This window comes from Propithecus coquereli, unplaced genomic scaffold, assembly GCF_000956105.1.
Source record: "Propithecus coquereli isolate 6110/MARCELLA unplaced genomic scaffold, Pcoq_1.0 Scaffold71, whole genome shotgun sequence".
Taxonomy (NCBI): Eukaryota; Metazoa; Chordata; class Mammalia; order Primates; family Indriidae; genus Propithecus; species Propithecus coquereli.
This window is the reverse complement of record NW_012153174.1, coordinates 4,416,500-4,436,612: the sequence shown is the minus strand read 5'-3', so window position 1 is coordinate 4,436,612 and position 20,113 is coordinate 4,416,500. Positions and strand designations below refer to the sequence as shown.

The window sequence follows — 20,113 nt, the reverse complement described above, 5'->3', positions numbered from 1 at the left end:
AAAACTTATGTACACAAGCATTTACAGACCACACATGGCTCCACTGGAACTCTACAGAAATGTAAACAAATATAAAAATGCAATATTAAATCATAAGCACATAAAGTTAACTGTGGTACATACTGTACTGCCTTAATAATTGTGTAGCCACTTCCTGTTGCTATTGTGGTGAGCTCCAGTTGCCAGTATCCCCTTAAAACACATGATGCTAATCATTTCCATGTGAGCAGTTTGTCTCTCCAGAAAACTGCTTATCACATTACAAAGTGATCTCTTACAGTTCCCATGTATTTTTCATTGAGTTTAGAGTGATACTCTAAACCTTGAGTAACACCATCGGACCCACCTGAAGTGCCACTAGTGATGCTGGAAGTGCTCCCAAGAAGTAGAGCAGTCATTACCTTATAAGAAAAAGTGGAATTGTTTGCTATACACCGTAGATTGAGGTCTGCAGCTGTGGTTGTCCACCATCTCAAGATAAATGGATCTAGTATAAGGACCATTATAAAAAAGAAAGGAAATTTGTGAAGCCATAGCTGCAGCTACATCAGCAGATGTAAAAACTTTGCTTTTTCTGTGAAATCCCTTTTATCTTGTATTGAAAATGCAACTTTTATGGGGGTGCAGGATTGGTGTAAGAAAGGAGTATCTATAGACTCTAATATGACTCAAGAAAAAGTGGAGTCATTATATGACAACTCAAAGAAAAAGGAAGGTGAAGAACCTAAAGCTGAAAAATTTAATGCCAGCAAAGGATGGTTTGATAGTTTCACAAAGAGTTTTGGCTTTAAAAATGTCAGGATAACAGGAGAAGCAGTTTCTGCCAACCAAGGTGCGGCAGACCAGTTCCCAGACACCATTAAAAAAAAACCATCGAGGAGAAAGTGTATCAGCCTGAACAGGTTGAAATAGGACACAGATGAAAGTGTCCTATTCTGGGGAAAAAAAAAAAAAAAAATGCCACAAAGAAGTGAGCACCAGGATTTCAGGCAGGAAGGGAAAGGAAGTTAACTGTACTGTTTTCTGCAAATGCAGTCGGGTTTATGATAAGGATGGCCCTCATCTATGAAGCAGCTAACCCTGAAGACTTGAAGGCAAAAGATAAACACCAGCTGCCAGTCTTTTCGTTGTACAAGAAGGACTGGACAACAAGAACCCTCTGGATTGGTTCTATCGATGCTTTGTCCCTGAAGTCAGGAAGTACTTTGCCAGTTAGGGACTGCCTCTTAAAGTTGTTATTGATATTAGATAATGTACCTGGCCACCCAGAACCCCATGAATTCAATCCTGAAGGTGCTGAAGTGGTCTACTTGCCCCTAAACACAAAGTCCCCACTTTAGCCTCTAGATCAGGGGGTCATAAGGACCTTTAAGGTTTATTACACATGGTACCCTATGGAAAGGACTGTCAATGCTATGGTTGAGAATCCCAATAGAGAGAACACCGTGAAAGTCTGGAAGGATTACACCATGGAAGATGCCACTGTTGTTCTAGAAAAAGCCATGAAAGCCATCAAGCATGAAACAAAAAATTCCTGCTAGAGAAAACTGTGTCCAGATGTTGTGCGTGACTTCACAGGATTTACAACAAAGACAATTAAGGAAATTATGAAAAAGACTGCGAATATCACAAAAATGTGGTGAATGATTCTTTTAAGTATCCCAAGAATGGAAAAACGAACGCCACATGTACTCAATACTAAATTGGAACTAATCGATCAACACTTATGTGCACATATGGAAGTAAAACTCAATGGAAATCAAGTAGATGGGAGGGCATAGGAGGGGATGGGTAAATTCACACCTAACAGGTATAATGCACACTATCTGGGTGAAGGGCACACTTACAACTTTGACTCAAACTGTACAAAAGCGAATTATGTAACCAAAACTGTGTACCCCTATAATATTCTGAAATTAGAAAATTTTTAAAAATTTGTTTAAAAAAAGGTGGCAAGTAAAGGGTTACAAGATATGGTTCTTGGAAAAATTCAGGAGCTAACAGACACCACACCAAAGGATTAACAGAAGATTACTTGATGGAGATGAGTGCTTCTGAACCAGTGCCAGATGAGGAAGAAGACGTACAAGAAGCAGTGCCAGAAAACAAATTAACCTTAGACAATTTGGCAGAAACATCCTAATTATTCAAGACTGCTTCTGACTTATTTTATGACATAGCCTCTTCTATGACATAGGCACTTAAACTAAAACAAACTGAGCAAGAAAGATTGGTACCATATAGAAATGTTTTTAGAGAAATGAAAAAATAAAAACATCAGACAGAAATTACAGTGTATTTCCTTAAGGTTACACGAAGTGTTCCTGACTCCCCTTCCACCTCCTCCACCTCTTCCACCTCTGCCACCCCTGGGACAGCAAGACCAACCTCTCCTCTTTCTCTGCCTCCTCAGCTGCACTCCACATGAAGATAAAGAGGATAAAGACCTTTATAATGATTCACTTCCACTTAATGAATATAAATGTATTTCTCTCTTCCTTATGATTTTCTTAATAATATTTTCTTTTCTCTTATTCAAGAATACAGTACATAATTCGTATAACACACAAAATATGTGTTAATCGAATATTTATGCTATTGGTAAGACTTCCAGTCAAAAGTAGGCTATTAGTAGTTTATTTTTTGAGGAGTCAAAAGTTATATGTGGATTTTCAACTGTGCAAGGTCAGTGCCCCAACCTCTGCATTGTTCAATGGAAAACTGTACTACACTTACATACTTATACATTTATACATTGTTTCATTAAAATACTATTCAAGTATGTATCTCTTCTAAGAATTCCAAACTAAAGAAATTCTAATTAAGTCTGCCAAGAATTTTGATTAGCTTTGTTCCAAATACTGCCAATAACAATAATATCTCATTCCCATTACTGTCAAGTATACCTAAATTCTGGTAAATATACAATACTTGACAACTGGTACTCTGCCAACTCAATATACAGGATGGATCTGAAAATAACACAAGGGCACAAGGCAAAAAAACCTTGGATCCAGGAATGAAAGGTCAACCTATACATAATTATGAACTTACTGATTCTTTTAGAGTGTCTACTGACTAGCAAGCACCTTTATGTTCCACTATCCTGAGCAAGTTAGTGGCATTACAGAAGAAGGGGTGTTATAATACTAACTTATAAAGACATTTTTGGAAATAACTTATTCCAAGTTAGACTTTTGGCTTATTTAAGGTGGGTAAGCCTATGGACAGAGGCGGAATACATACTCTTATTAAATAAAGGTTTTTAAAAAGCGGCATTTTATTTTTCCTGTTAGTCCCCCTGATATGAACAGATGTGGAAACCAAGGCCCAAAGAAAATGAATCTGTTTGTCTATCTAATATCCTCTTCAGTTCCTTTGTTGGGGTTCCATTCTCTTTGGAGGAGCAGGCTCTGTGCATAGCTAAGGGTGCAAGGTGACATTTAGCCAATGAGATGAAGCAAAGATTTAATGGACAGGGCTTCAGGTTATTTTTTCCTAATACAAAGAATGTCTGGGAAACACCTTTTATCCTCTTCTTTTCCCCTTCGTCCTGCCAAGAATAGAGCGCATGGTACATAAGAGGACCCACCTTTGTGAGCATGTAAACAGAAAGCTACCCTCTAAGAAAAAAAGCAAAACGAGGAGTCAGGTCCTTTAAAGCATTGAAGCCATCGAACCACCCCTACCTTTCAGTCTTCTTGTTGGCTGAGAAAAATGTACCTTACTTGTTAAACCACTGTAATCAGATTTACATTATGTGTAGCTAAATGCAATCCTAACTTATATAGAGAGGCAATGAGGGACAGTGTCAAAAGAAAAACAGGGTTTCAAAGACTTAAGCTCTGTCCTTAACTTTTATATGCCTGTTTTGTTTTTTTTTAAGAAAAGCCACTATAATTCATGAAAGTATTCACGTCAACACACTTTGAAAACTGTGAAAATATTAAATAATTGCGAGATAATAATGAGAAGTTAGTTCTTACAGTAACATTTTGAGCTATATGGCTTTCATGACAGGAGCTGCTAAGTACATTTTCTCATCTATAAAAAAAGATAATAACGATGTCTTTCCTTCTTATGCAGTTACCAAAATGTTCAAATGAGATAACATTTAAGTATCACTATACAAATGTTAGGAATCATGGAGTTAGTATTTTGAAAGTGGTATGATATATTGATTTACATAAAATTCCCAGTGATGATTCTATCACCAATTTAGCTGGATGACTCTGAGGAATGTATTACATTTCTGAGTCTCATTTTCTCATCTGTGGAAGTACTGATTTAAGTAATTGTGTCCCTCTCTCATGGGCTACACTAAATACAGTAGTACTGCTAAGTCATACTCTAGTATCCACTTTCTCCTATTTCCTTGAGTAACAGAATCCCTAAATTTTAATTTGGATGGCAATTGAAAATAAAGACTACATTTCTTATCCTCCCTAGTGAATGGGTTTTAGCTATGTTTGGATCAATGGGATGTGAGCTAAAGTGATACGCGTAACTCATAGGTCAAATCCTTAGGGGGAAATGACCTTCATGTCTCCCTTTTTACCCTCTCAACTGGTGGAATAGGGATGAAGTAGTGAGCCATCCTCAGTCATGCAAAGGACGGAAAAGGTGTTAGCACAGCAAAGTGGCAAGAGAGAGAGGCCTGCACGTCTGGTACCAGGGAACTACTGTGGCAGCCCCGGAATGTTTACATACTGTCTGTTAGAGAAGAGAAAAATAAACTATTTTGTTCCAATTCCTATGTTTTGGTAACCTATGTCCTAACTAATTCAGTAAGGATTAAAGAAAATATGGGAAAGTAATCCATAAACCATGAAGCAATTATATAACTAATCTTAAGATACATTGTCACAGCAATGGCATGAATCTTTCGTAGCTTATCAAAGTGTCAACTTTAAAAACCATCTGAATTATGAAAAGGAGCTAAACAGTCAGATAGCACAAAGTAGATACGATTCTGAAATGCAAAGCCAACACTCAAATACATGTTTAGCCTATCTCAGGGCAGCTGGAATTTGGGATCCACAGTCATTCAGCAAAGCAAATAAGTAACTTGGGAGTAATCAAAAAATAACCTTGTCTGTGTCTCTCCACTTGACAGTCTTTTTGTGCAGTGTCAGCCACACCCCTGAGACACTTAGGGATGGCTGGAGTGAGTGACAGTTGTATGAAATGCCCATTGTTAGTTTCCTAGGGTTGCCATAAAAGAATTACAGGTTGAGTATCCCTAATCCAAAAATCCAAAATCCAAAATGTTCCAATATCTGAAACTCTCTGAGCACTGACATGACACTACAAGTGGAAATTTCACACCTGACCTCATGTGACAAGTCGCAGTCAAACCACAGTCAACATTTTATTTCATGTACAAAATGATTAAAAATGTATAAAATTACCTTCAGGCTATGTGTATAAGGTATATAGGAAACATAAATGAATTTCATATTTAGATTTGGGTTCCATCCCCAAGACAGCTCATCATATATGCACAAATATTCCAAAATAAAAAAAAAATCAATCTGAAACACTTCTTGCCCCAAGCATTTCGGATAAGGGATATTCAATCTTTACCACAAATACAGTAGCTTACAACAAAAGCAATTTATTTTCTTGGAGTTCTGAAGGCCAAAAGTCTGAAATCAAGATGTTGGCAGGGTTGGTTCCTTCTAGAGGCTCCAAGGGAGAATGAGTTCCATGTCTGCCTCCTAGCTTCTGATGGCTGCCAGCAATCCTCAGCTTATTAAAGGCATCCTTCCAATCTCTGCCTCCACCTTCACATAACATTATCCCTTGTGTGCTACTATGTCTCTGTCTTTTTTATTTCTTATAAAAACACTCTCATTGGCTTAAAGGCCTACTCAAATCCAGTATGATCTCCTCTTGATACTTACTGTAACTTCCTGGATTATGGGTTAAATTGTGTCATCCAAACCGATATGGTGAAGTCCTAATCCCTAGAACCCCAGAATCTGACTTTATTTGAAAAAAGAGTCACTGCAGATGTACTTACTTAAGATGAGGTCATAGTGGAATAGAGTGGGCCGTTACTCCAATATGACTGATGTCCTTACAAGAAGAGAAGAGACACAGACACAGACACAGACAGAATGCCATATGATGATGGAAGCAGAGATTGGAGTGATGCACTTACAAGTCAAAGAATACCATGGACTGCTGGCAAACTACCAGAAGCTAAAAGAAAAACATAAAAGGATTGTCCCTTACAGTTTCAGACAGAGCATGGCTCTGCCGACATCTTGAGTTTGGACTTCTAACCTCCAGAACTGCGAGAGACTACATTTCTGTTGTTTAAGACACAGATTTTGTGGGTTTTTTTGTTATAGAAGCCCTAGGAAACTAATACAGGAGTGGACATGATGGGGACAAATTTGGGGACATGATGGTAGGTACTACAGACAAATGGCTCAATAACATTGACTCTTAAAAGCTCTAGCACATTTCCTACCTGTATATTCAGAAAATGGCTTATGTATAACTCCTAGCACAGGTTTACCATTTACAGCCACACACACCATGGTAGTGACGTAGTTTCGAAGATCCTCTATGAGAAAAAAAACAAAACGATATACACAACAGTTAAAGTAATATGCATAAATTCAAGACGTTACACTTTATTTCATAAAAAATTTATGTACATGAAATGTCTTTCCAGGACAATAATTCCCTCAAGCAAACAGAGTCCAGGGAAGAAAGCCAGTTCACAGGAGTATTAACAGTTAAGAGTTCTGGTTCTATAGGCAAATTACCTGGGGTTATTCTCCCAGCCCACCATTTTGTTAGCTGAATGTCTTTGGGCAAACTACTTCAATTCAGTTTCCTCATCTGTACAATATAGACAGTAACTAAGCATTCACCTTTAGGTATAAATTAACTTTTAATTTTAGGAAATTAAAAAATCAAGTTAGGCACTTAAGATAGTCCCTAAACAGGGATATGCTCACTAAATGTTACCATTATTATATGATCAGGCCAATCTCAAGTTTAGGAAAAACTTTTTGTAAACAAACTCCTCAATACTCCGTATACCTACTCCTGCAACATATTGCTTTATAATTTCAGTTATTATTAGATATATACACCTAGTGTCTCCTCCCTGTTCTACAAATAGCTATCTATTGATTGTCTATTATGATTCACTTTCAGTGCAAAAGCACTAGAATACAAAGATGAACAAGTATAAGCTTTCACATTCAGGGAGCTTACTATCTAGCAGGACAAAGAGATAAACAACTAATTTTAACATATTTATCAAGAAAAGAGAGAAAAAGCAGAAACTATTTATATATGGGTAAGAAACAAGGCCTGTGAGAGGATCCACAGAAATGAAATCTGAGCTAGGACTAGGTTAAAAGAGGTTTGGAGGCAGTAGTTCCATTTTGCTACTTTCCTGCTTTCTGTGTACCTAGAATTTACTATTTTGAATTCCAAGGTCAGACGTATATGCATAAAACCTAAATTCCCAATTCCCCAAGTAATTATTATATCTTCTGGCTAAATCAATTTCCTCAATTATAGTTGTCCGATAGAAACCATTAATTAACCATTTGCTACTACTGTTAAAAAATCTTCCTTTATTGAAGAATTAATGAGTCACTGATTCTTAGTGAGCCACTGTCACCTACCTGAAGTATGCCATAATATAGTGGGATTTGGGGCAAAAAGAAAAAAAAGGTTGAGAATCACTAATCCAGTCCAAGTGTTTCCTATAATGTGGTAATAATCCAGCTTTCTGTCTTAAAATCTAATTGTTAAAGTTATCTTGGATTTATAAAATATCTACCACTGTGTATGTATCACCTGCCTTGCTTCTAGTTCTCTAACATAAAATGTCAATTGAAAGTTTGACATCAATTATAAAACTACCTGTATATTCCTGCGTAGCATCAAGTGGGTCAATCCAGACAGTAACACTTTCTGCTGGTACCTCTTTAGGGGTAGACACTTCCTTCAGGATATCCTCAGGAATCTTATGATCCCATAAGATAACCTCCTGATCAGCTGCATCCACATGTTCCTCAGTATTTATCTGCATTACAAATAGTAGACAGTTAAAAAATAAGAAAAAAAATCACTATTTAAAAAAACACAAAAGAAAAAAAAATTTCAGACAAAAATCACATAAATTGTAAATAAATAAATCCCCATTCTGAAGCTCCTTATTGCAAAATGAAAATATACTGTAAAAGAAATTCCAGTGACATCTTGTTTTCAAATACTTTCCAATCTAATGTTCAAGCTTAGTTTGTTGGCTAAGACAGGGAATTCAAATATAGGAAATTATAGAGAAACTAAGCATCAAAGGAAAAAGCTGCTTAAAGCTTAATGATAATTTATGAAAAATAATATCTTTGAAGTATGACAATATTCTGAAACACTGAACACAAGCAACTAGAGTTAGAAGTCAGAAGCAACTAGAGTTAGGAAAAAAATGATAATGTACTTAAATAACAATATGCCTTAAAAATAGAGAATTAAGAATGTTGAAACAAAATATCCTAGAAAAGCGATCATCTAAAATGACCAGTAAGGAAAAGGAAACCTGGAAATGATGAAACAGATAATGAGCTAGTATGTTATAAACCCTAAATAAAATAGAAATAAACAAAAGATTAGCCTTCACTACACACCAAAGACATGTCACAGAATAGGGGGGGTAAAGTCAAATTTTCTACTTTTTATTTACTAGGAACAAAATTAAAATATAAAATAAACCTGACTTACCATATAGATATATAGGGTGTGGGGTGAGGAGAGAATGTGTGTGTTTGTGTGCGTGTGTGTATAGTACCTTATATAATAAGTATTCTATTCATTCACAAATGCACTACAGATTCCTTTAAATCGAGATTTCTCAACCTTGGCACTACTGACAGTTTGGACTGCATAATTCTTTCTTGTGGGACTGTCCTGTACATTGGGGGATGTTTAACAGCATCTCTGGCTAAATGCCTGCAGCACCACCCCTCAGTTATAACAACCAAAAATGTCTTCAGACATTTCCAAATATGTCTCTGCCCCATCCCGTGTGGAGAACTGCTGCTTTAAATAGTGAGCTTCTTAATGCATACCTAAAATATAGTCTGATTTGTAAAATAATGTTTTAAAAACAATGTTTTAGAACTGCACTTACTTTTATAAATTGGTATATACCAAAGGACCAAATCTAAGACTTGACTGCACTTTAAGAATTAAGTTAATACAAACTGTCAATGTTATTCAAATACTACCTCATCATAAGACTTCCTCTATCAGATCATAATATTCACAGACACTAGAAAAATGTACTCAAAATGTGGATTTCAGTTAAAGCTAACACCCTAAGCAGGACAGACTGCTGGGTCCTGTGCTTTCTGCCAAGCTTCTTTTCCAGAGGAGGTCATCATGTTTATATTGCGTGTGACGCCATGCCTAGACCCCATGCTACAGTGCCAGAGGGATTATAGCACCGACAATACATGAGTAAAAAATCATGAGCAGGGTAAAAACCCCAAAACTATCAGCAATCTCTGGAAGGTACCCTGAAACATCCCAAATTGTCATAGAAGAGGTTAAAAATAGTAATATTCCAGAAACGTCAAACCACTTAAATCATAAAATATTTTAGTATAGAACACAGTAAATATCCAATTCATCCATTCACTTATGCCTTTACTAATTCAGGATATGTTTATTGATTGCTTACTATATGCCATAGTTCCAGGGCCTAAAGATAAAACAGTGATCAATGTGGGACAAAAAATTTCTGCCTGTGGGACTCAGATTCTAGTGTAGATAAACAATAAACAAGATACATGAGTAAGACATATAGTATGCTGAATAGTGGTAAGGAGGAGAAAATAAGGACAGAAAGTGTGTTGCTGGAGAGTAGAGGAATGGTTGCTCTTTAAGAAAGCGTGATTATTCATAATAGCCCCAAATTGGAAACTACCTAATATCTACCAACTGATGAATGGATAAACATATTTGGTATGTGCATACAATGGAAAAGTTATTCAGCCATAAATAGGCATGAAGTTTTTGATTCATTCTAGAACATGGCTGAATCCCCTTGCTTTGTGAAAGAAGACACAAGAGACCCTATACTGTATGATTCCATTAATGTAAAATGTCTAGAATAGGCAAATCTATGGAGACAGACAGTAGATTAGTGGTTGCCTGTGGTAGGGGGTGGAAATAAGGATTAATAATAAAAGAGTACGGGGATATTATTAGGGTGATGAAAAAGTTCTAAAACTGATTAATGACGATAGTTGCACTACCTGGCAAATCCACTAAAATTCACTAAATTGTACACTTGAAATAGGCAAGTGTTGGGCATGGTGGTGTGTGGGTGCCATATCCCCAGCTACTCGGGAAGCTCAGGACGGAGGATCATTTGAGTCCACGAGTTTAGGACTGCAGTGAGCTATGATCTCACATCACTGCACTCTAGCCCAGGCAACAGAGTAAGACCCTGTCTCAAGAAAAAGAAAAAAGAAATAGGCAAATTACATGATATATTATATAAACTATGCTGTAATAGTTAAACAACAAAAAAAAAGATAAGGCAGTTAGGGAAGCCCTCACTGAAAAGGTAGTATTTCAGTGAAGATCTAAAGGAAGTGAGCCTGGCAGGCTTGGGAGAAGTGCATTCCAGCCCAATGAATAACAAATGCAAAGACCCTAAGGCAGGAATGTGCCCCAGGGTGTTCAGAGGACAGGAAGGAGGCCAGCAGGCTAGCGCAGAGGGAGCCAAGGAGAAAGGCACTGGAGATGAGGTCAGAGAGTAATGGAAGCCAGATGGTGAAGGACCTTGAAGGCCACAACACAGAGCCAGCTGCCTTCCATCATAACCTCCGTTAACAGTGTGCAAAGGGTCCTAGCCATTGCAGTCAGCTAGAGGGAGAATAGGGGCCTGTGGGGAGGTACGAAAATCAGAAAGGAAGAAACAAAACCATAATATGCATTTTATTACTGAGCACTAAGAAAATCCAAAAAAACCTGCACATAAATGTAACTCCAATCAAAATCCCTACAGTTTTTTTTTCCTTCTGCTTGGAAATCGGACGAGCCATTTCTGAAATTTACATGACAGCACAAAAAGACAGAAAGAGCCACCACATTTTGTTTAATCTATATACTAACAATACCTAAATTAGCACAGTCATATCAGGAGTCAGTACATAATTATTGAATACAGATGCTCTTCAACTTACAACTGGGCTACATCCTGATAAAGCCATCATAAATTGAAAGTATCTTAAGTCAAAATGCATTTGATACATCTAACCTACCAAACAGCATAGCTTACCCTAGCCTACCTTAAATACGCACAGAACACTTACACCGGCCTAGAGTTGGGCAAAATCATCTAAGGCAAAACCTATTTTATAATAAAGTATTGAATATCTCATGTAATTTATTGACTACTGTACTGAAAGTGGAAAACAGAATGGTTGTACAGGTACTCAAAGTACAGTTTCTAACTGATTACATATTGCTTTTGCACCATCATAAAGTCAAAAAATTGTTAAGTCGAACCATCTTAAACTGGGGACCATCTGTACAAAGGTTCTTAAAGACAAATCCGCCTACTATCTAATTATATGTTCATATATACCTACATGTACATATACATATAACACATATATACACATACATGTGTTTAGGCTAGGTTTATATCTCAGGCTCCAGAAAGGGGAAGGAAACTATTCTTTATCAATATTGTCAAAGCTCAAGGTCCCAAAACACAATGTTATTAGTATTACAGTTCAGTTACTTTGAGGCTGAAGGGACTTTGGGTTAATGCCTTAACAAGGAATCAACCATTTACTACATTTCTCAGTAAATAAATCATCATATCCTAGTAAGTTTTTGGATACAGTATTTCTCACACAATGCCTACCACATACTAGGTGTGATGGTTAATTCTGTGTGTCAACTTGACTGGATCATGGGGAGCCCAGAGAACAACCACACATTATTTCTGGTTGTGTTTGTGAGGGTGTGTCCAGATGAAATTAGCATTTGAATCAGTAGACTCAGTAAAGTACTAATAGATTGCCCTCCCTAATGTGGGTGGGCAGCATTCAATCCTCTGAGGGCCTGAGTAGAACACAAAAGGTGGAGGAAGAGAGAACTTGCCCCTTCTTCTGTCTGACCGCTGAGCTGGGGCATCAGTCTTCTGCTGCCCTCCAAGTGAGATACCACTGGCTCCCCTGGTTTTCAGGCCTTCGAACACAGACTGAATACCACTAGCTTTCCAGGTTTCCAGCTTAGCTTGCAGATGACAGATCATGGGACTTCTTCATCTCCACAATCATATGACCCAATTTCTTATAATAAATCTCTATTGGTTGTGTTTCTCTGGAGAACCTTGACCAATACAGTCGGCATTCAGTAACCGTTTTCTAAATCTATAAACATCCCTCTACTTGTCCTAGTCTCTTCCCACCTTTTTAGAAGCCTTTCATTATCAACTACTTACTATCTCTCATACATATTCCTATAAATAAGTAAACATGCTGTAGTGACTAACATCTTAAAAATATACCAAAAAAAAAAAATCCACATAAACTTCTCTTAGTCCCATACAACACCCTAGCCAATTTCTTGAAAGACTTATCTCCACTCACTGTCTCCACCTCCTTACCTCCCAATCACAGATGGTCTTGAGTTCAAATTCCAGCTCCTCAATTTATTTGGTATGTGACCAATTTAGGCTAGCTACCTCCTAACCTTTCAGAACTGTAGTTACCCCACTGGTAAAAGGGGGCAATATAAAGACTTTCCTATAAGGTAGTTAAGAGAAATCAATGAAACAGAAAAGATAAAACAAACTTAGCACAGTGCTTAACACAGGGTAAGCATTTAATAAATGTTGGCTGCTATTATTCTTACTAAATGATTGGTTTTCGGCTGGGCGTGGTGGCTCACGCCTGTAATCCTGGCACCCTGGGAGGCTGAGGCGGGGGGATGGTTTGAGCTCAGGAGTTTGAGACCAGCCTGAGCAAGAGCGAGACCCTGTCTCTACTAAAAACAGAAAGAAATTAATCGGACAACTAAAAAATATATAGAAAAAATTAGCCGGGCATGGCGGCTCATGCCTGTAGTCCCAGCTACTCGGGAGGCTGAGGCAGAAGGATCGCTTGAGCCCAGGAGTTTGAGGTTGCTGTGAGCTAGGCTGACGCCACGGCACTCTAGCCTGGGTATCACAGTGAGACTCTGTCTCAAAAAGAAACAAAAAAAAAGATTGCTTTTTGTCTTCATTATCTGGGTCCTAGGCCCTAATATTTCCCTTTCATGTTACAGTCTCCTTAAACAATCCTGTCCACAACTAGCTTCAATTAACATCACAACACTGATGACTCACAAATTTGTAATTTACAATTCAGACATCTCTTCAGATCCATATATTCAAGAGCCTTTTTAACATCTTCCTTTGGACACATCAAAGGCACACCTAACATAACAAGTCTAAAATGGTGCTCATAATCTGCCCCCCACCCAATTTGTCATCACTCACACCCCTTCACCACCAATAAAACACCAATTGTGGAAGTTATAAATAGGAGTTATTTTTAACATAGCCCTAAAAATTCTTTCATATCCCTCTACATCTATCTTTTCTACAACCATAACTCCAAATCAAAATGTATCTCTCACCTGAAAAAGTCTCTAATTGGTGTCCTTGGATCTACTTTGCTCACCTCCAAACTGTTCTCTAAGTATCTAATCTGAGTTCTTCCATTCATTTAAAACACTGCAGTTAAGAGTACACTCCTGTTACATCTCCTTATATGCAGAATTAGACAAACCTGAGATGATTCTCTGACCATTAAGTGAATCTTGGTGAGCCTAAGATTATTTTCTAGCTGTGCAATCTTTGGCAAATTATTTAATCTTTTCAAGCATTGATTTTTTTATCCAAAAATTGGATGCTATAGAACTTAACCTCTTATGTTCTTGTGAAGATAAATTAATAACAGTATCAAAAAGCTTAATTCAGTGTTTGCCACTTGCTATGGGCTAAATGTTAGCTAGTAAAACAAGCTGAGCATAACTTCCCCACTGCCTGAGTTCTGGTCCTCATCTCTCACATAGCCGATTCTAATAGTCTCTTAACTAGTCTTATCTACCTCCAAATGCCCACAGCCCAAAGTATGGCACATCGCAGGCCTCAAGAAAAGTCAGCCAAGTCTATCATTATTTTAGTACTCTAATAGTAAACTAAAGATAGGTCCAAACTCCTTAGAGCTTGGAATATGATCTTGCCCATATCTACCTTTCTAATTTCTTCCACAGTAATTCACCCAAGTGCATCTTACTGAAACTAATCAGATTACTTGAATTTGCTGTGCTACCACCTCTTTTGGGCCTGCTCCTTTGAACTAATTCTTTTCCTCTGCCTTCAGTACTTAATGTATGCACCAATTACTAGTTATCCTGAAGAGGACACTAAGGTTCAAAGAACTTAAATGACTGGCCAGGATCACCCAAGCTAGTGACTGGATAAGATGCCAAAGCAAGCGTTCCTTGCATTATAGTAGTACTTCTCAAACTTTTCTGGTGAGTACTTCTACTGAAAGAGATACGTTTAACTCCCACCCTATAAATCAAGGAAGGCATAGACCAAAGCTACTGCTACCAGCTTGGAGTATCATGCTTTATCTTCAAATAAGTCATTTTCAAAACTTTGAACAAGTTGAAGATAACAGCCTCTCAAAACATCACCTATACATTAAATCAAAACTATAAATCTAAGTTTGTTCTGTGGCTGCAAACCCACTCCACAAAACTATCTTCTGCCTTCATTTTCACTGTAATCTGCAAGGATACAATCAGAGACGACGCCATGCAAATGGCTGCAGTTACTATCGCTTTGACTCAACAAAATCAAGCATTGCCAAAGTGTTTAGGAAGAGGGATTCCCCTAAGATTCCTAACCTGAGAAAGACTCAAAACATAAGGAAATCCATGGATCCTAGGCCAAACCTGAGTTTTGTTAAAACAGCACTCACTTCTCTGGAGTATGTTTTTTTCAACGTGGGCATCAAATGATAAGTTGGGCTAGATAATTTTTTGTTATGGGGGGCTGTCCTGTGCATGGTAGGATGTTTACCTTCTACCCACTAGATGCCCATAGGATTCCAACCTTCTACCCACTAGATGCCCATAGGATTCTGTTTGTGATAGCCAAAAATGTCTCCAGACATTGCCAAATGTCCCTTGGGGGGCAATACTGTCCCCAGTTGAGTGCTCTAGAATGAATCCTGGTATATACTTTTTACTGAGGAATGAACATTAGATAGGAAAGCTCATACCTCAGACTCTAGATAGGAAAGTAGTGAGAGAAAACAGACATTTCTCCATTTATACAGGACACTAGTATAGAAGAAAGGAGTATCTGTTGCTTCTCAATGGTCATTTTTCATTAGGAAGTAAAATGAGTGGGATGTGATTTAAGTTTCTTACCAAAAAAGTCTGGGTGAGGCATGAAAAACAACCAGTCATTTAAGACTGTACTTCTGGGCATTGAGTGAAAAGCAGAAAGAATCTTAGGCTGAGTCTCTACTTCTTTGATGGCTACATTTGGCCTCCAGTCAAATAACATACAGGTATAAGGAGATAGCTCAACATGACACCATCCCTACTTTGACACTGTGTAAATGAATACAACCTCCTCTATTCCATCAATCACGACCCAACATGCATACTACAGATGTACGTGGAAATACTCAAATAGTCACAAGAAAACAAAAAGTTATTTTATATTAAGTCAGAGACTTCAACATCTGCAATTCCAAAAGCTTAGCTTTTGTGTTTAATAAAATACAGCTCACTACCCTTGGCAGCTATTCCCTTATTGTTTGCTAATAAGTGAGAATATACATGCACACACAGATGTGTTTTCAATATTTAAGTTATTTTTGTCTCTAGCTTTAAAAAAATAATTCAACCCTGCTTGCCATATTTCACTATTACTGCTTTTAAGTTTTACAATTTTAAGTTTTTACTAGGAAGTCATACTGTAAGTTTTAAGTAGCCTCCTAAAGATCCAGTTAAAATAGTTCGCATAAGCTGTGGAGTGTATGAACCTCAACTTTTCCATACGTAAAGTGGCACAAATAAAATTTTGCTTCTTAAAGTTGCCGTAAGGATCAAATAAAGTTCTGTGTGGTATTTGGGCACCTAGGATACATTCAACAATTGGTTATTATCAGCACTGTTACAACTATTGTATATCAACTTCTCTGAAATTCCTGTTTCTTCTATAAATTCTTAAGGAAGGAAGCACATGTGTTTTGGAGAAGAAAGAAAGCTATTTCACAAGCACATCTTACATCTAGATGCAAAAAAGGATAAATATTATTTGTGATGATAAAACGGAGTAAGGCAAAGAAAGAAAAAGTAGAAATATTCTGTGTTTTGTTTGAGCAGAAATTTGAAAACAATTCTACTAATGTCAATTACATCTGGTATCCAGCAGCTCATGACAGGAAACCCAATGTTCCTTTCTTCTAGGGGGAAAAAAATTAAAGAAAAAGACAAGAGAAAGGAAGGGGAGGGAGAGAGGAGGAAAAAAACCCAAAAGCAGTATGACACTGGAAGAAGGGTTACAGAAAACCCTTCAACAATGACAATACCCTCCCAACTCTTCCATGAACAAAGTAAAAGGTCAGTTAGGTATCTTTCAAAAAAGCCTGGGTTTAGATAACACTGTTTATCTAATTTATAAAATTCCGCTGGAAACAATTTTTCTTCCGAGTAGCCAAAACCTACTGTTAGGTGAGTTAAGGTACACATTTATAAGGTACTGCTACACTATGTTAAGTACTTCCTCTGGAATTGCAATAAATTTTAAAAAGCTTTATTCAATTCAACTGCAGCTCCACTGAAATGATGAATTCAAAAAATTTTAGTAACAAATCCAAAATGCCTGCATTTCCCTAAGAAAATGTCAACTCCTCCAGAAGCCTACCCAAAGAAAATGCAAATGTTATTCAATTCTTACTCTCTGGAGTAAATATGGGTCTTTACCCAAGTGCCAGGCGGGATCAAGGGCTGAAATGAAGTTGCTGGGAAGCATATTTCCAAATACTTCCTTGAAGGGCTCCCAAACTATATACCATTAGGAGCATCCTGACAAAACTACAGCTAAAGTAAGTACACGTGCATACTCTCCTTCCCACCACCACACACACCCAAACGCCCTACATACTGACACTTCTAAGACTTGTTCTTGGTCTTTTAGTTGGCCACTGGCAAGAGTGCCAGAAAAGGTGTACTCTACAGTCTCGAACATTCCAGTGATGAAATCTAGGAACGATAGAGGGCCTCGGGGATTTTAGTCCAATCCCTTCATTTTACAGAAGAGCATGAAGCAGCGGACGCAGTCAACTTTCTCAGCATTTTGGTATCAAAGCCCATCAGAACTCAGGGATCCTGATCTCGGGTACACATACCGCGCGCACACAACCAGGGAGGGGCCAAAAGGGCACTGGCCCTGAGTCAGACTATTTGCAACCTCACTCAGCTCTTTCGCAAACTGTGTGTATGACCTTTTACGTCTCAATTTCCGCGTCTACAAAGTGGGATCCCCAGGCTCCACGACCTGGGACTGTTAGACAGTCAACGCGCCAAGACACGTTCCCAGGCTCCCTGGCCCGAGGGGGCGCTCCGCCCGTCCGCTCCCACCGTGCCCGGCGCTCGCGACACCCACCTGCACGCTGGGGAAGGCGGTCTTGAGCAGGTAGAACATCTTGCGGTTGGACAGTACGTCGCCGCTGGTCATCTTGTCCTCGGCTCCTTCGCGCGTCTTCCCCTTGGACTTCTCGTGCAGAACGTTGCTCTCTCGGACTCGCCTAACCTCGTCGCCGCCGCGCACGGCGGCCAGCACGGACACCGCCAGCATCTCGCGCAAGTCCACGGTACCCCCGTCGGCCGCTGCAGCGGGGCCAGCCGCGCCACCACTCGGCTCGCCGCCCAGGCCGAAGAGGCTGAAGCGGCCGGCCAGGAAGCCCGAGTAGAGGTGGTAGAGCACGCCGAGCCCCAGCAGGCAAAACACGGCCACCCCCAGCGGGGACAGGCGGATGCCCATAGGGGCCATGGCGCGGGAGGCCGGGCGCTTGGGGCAGCGGCCCTCGCAGGCCTCCCTGCGCCCGCCGCCGCGCTCCGGGCCGGGCGCCGCGCGGGCTACACCGGCGGCTGCTCTCCGGCGCCCGTGCGCCCCATCATTCCCTCCCAAGAAAGGCCGAGCTGCGCCGCGAAGACCACCGCTGCAGCCCCGCGCGCCAGACTCCCCTGGCAGCACAGCCCGGGCTCCTTCGCCGGCTGGCGGATCCGACTTCCACGTTAGCCAACGGCCGCGAGGTGAAAGGGGAGCGTGGGTGTGTATCCGGGTTACGCGAAGGGGCGGAGCGAGGGCAGGGGGCGGGGCGAGCTGGGCCCGTTCCCTTGGGCGGGGTTGGCCCTGAGGGCTGCTCTTGAAGGCGCTGGAGCGAGCCGCTTTCTTTAGTCGGGGGTCCGACAGTATTTGGGTTTTCGAAAAACTGGGGGTGGCGAGCTGCTTCCCACACAGAAGAGAGTACTGAGTGCCTCGTGGATATTCAAATTAAATCTCCCTTTGTACGACTGTGGATGGCGGAAAGAAAGCCACAGTGACAATCTATCACCCTCATCCATTACTCTCAGATTATTGAAAAACGGAGGAAAAGACAATAAGCCATTTAAAAAAAAATCGATTTTTTTTTTTGCTGGTGCATGTGTACACAGATCCTGTAGCTTTAAATCGCGTCTCCGCGCTCTTCCAGGAAGGGCGGGGGTCTGGGCGGTGAGGGGAAGAATTTTTTCTTGGCTCTTTATTTTGTTGGCATATCTTTGTCGTGATCTAAACGTTTATGTGTATATACATAGTTTCCCTTAACCTCCCCCTGCCAGAATAAAACATCCTTTAAGCAGCTGAAAAACATGCCTTGATCCTGCGCTTCCACAGTGAAGGGAAAGTTCCCGGCTTCTCTGACCCCTGAAGACACTTCAGCCCGGCCCTCCTACCAGAGGTTGAGGGGGGAGCTGAGCTGCTTGACAGAGGCCGCTTGAAATCAAGGTTGCCAGATGGTCAATCTAGAATACGTAATCTATGAGTCAATATAGGTCCTCCAGATGTACTACATAGAGGTATTTAACAGAAATAACTGCCTTCTACTGTAGCACTGATCTCAGCAATGATAGTGAATACTTACTATAAATATTCATGTTTATCTGTAGTCTTAAAAGTTAAAATTAAGATATGCAGTATCATTCTTAAATGTTAAATGTTTATATAAAATCAAAATGCAGCCTATTTTACAGTTCATAGCTAAGTGCCATTGGTTTTAAGTGGGTTTTAATATTAACCACTTTAAAAATCACAAGCATACTGAAGTTCTGGATTGCTAAACAAGTCATGTCGAACCTGACCTTTACCACTTCCTTAGAGTTCAGGGCATCTCTAGACTTTGGGAATGGTTATACAGATACAGTAAACCCTGACTTTTCTCAATAAAAAATGGCTTTCCCTGCCAGCAATCCATAAGTAGCTTAAAAATAATGGCAGCACAAAATCAAGTACAAATATTTAAAACAAATCAATGAAAGAACAACCCCTAGAGTGTTAACAGCACCAGAACTTAAGGAGCGGGCATTGTTCTTCTTGTCAGCTTTTGGAGCAACTTTGCAATTAAGCAAAGCTGCTTTCAAAAGAAATCTGAAAGTGAAGGTGCAGAGTAATTACGGATACCCATCCCGGGGATAAAGATAAAGATCAGAGTTGAAATATAAGGGCTTAAATTTAACAGAACCACCTCAGACTGCACTATGAGATCAACAAGAAGATTTGAGTTGGGTAGTAGTCATGGAAATATTAAAAGCATCATTGGGAAGTCTGGCTACCGTTTATCAAAGTAAACTGGATAATGTTTTCCAAAAATATTGGAAAAGAATATAGTGCCACCTTCACTGTGACACTATACATGATATCAGCGAGACCACCAAGGGAGACACTAAAAGCTCTGGAGCATTTCTGCTGCAGCAAAGGGATTTAAGCCTTGAGGGAGAAAAT

At 39.4% G+C, this 20,113-nt stretch overlaps 1 protein-coding gene across 1 annotated transcript in view; it reads right to left on the bottom strand.

Annotated features, from left to right (window-relative positions):
• Positions 1-18,398, bottom strand: part of IMPAD1 (inositol monophosphatase domain containing 1) — a 34,552-nt gene extending 16,154 nt beyond the window's left edge. Inside the window, exons 1-3 of the mRNA XM_012661462.1 lie at positions 17,738-18,398; positions 7,900-8,062; positions 6,482-6,577 (exon numbers count right to left, since the gene is read on the bottom strand). Of these exons, the coding sequence (XP_012516916.1) occupies positions 6,482-6,577; positions 7,900-8,062; positions 17,738-18,124 (646 nt within the window). The 5' untranslated portion in view covers positions 18,125-18,398. The remainder of the gene's footprint in view (positions 1-6,481; positions 6,578-7,899; positions 8,063-17,737) is intronic.
• Positions 18,399-20,113: the final 1,715 nt, after the last annotated feature.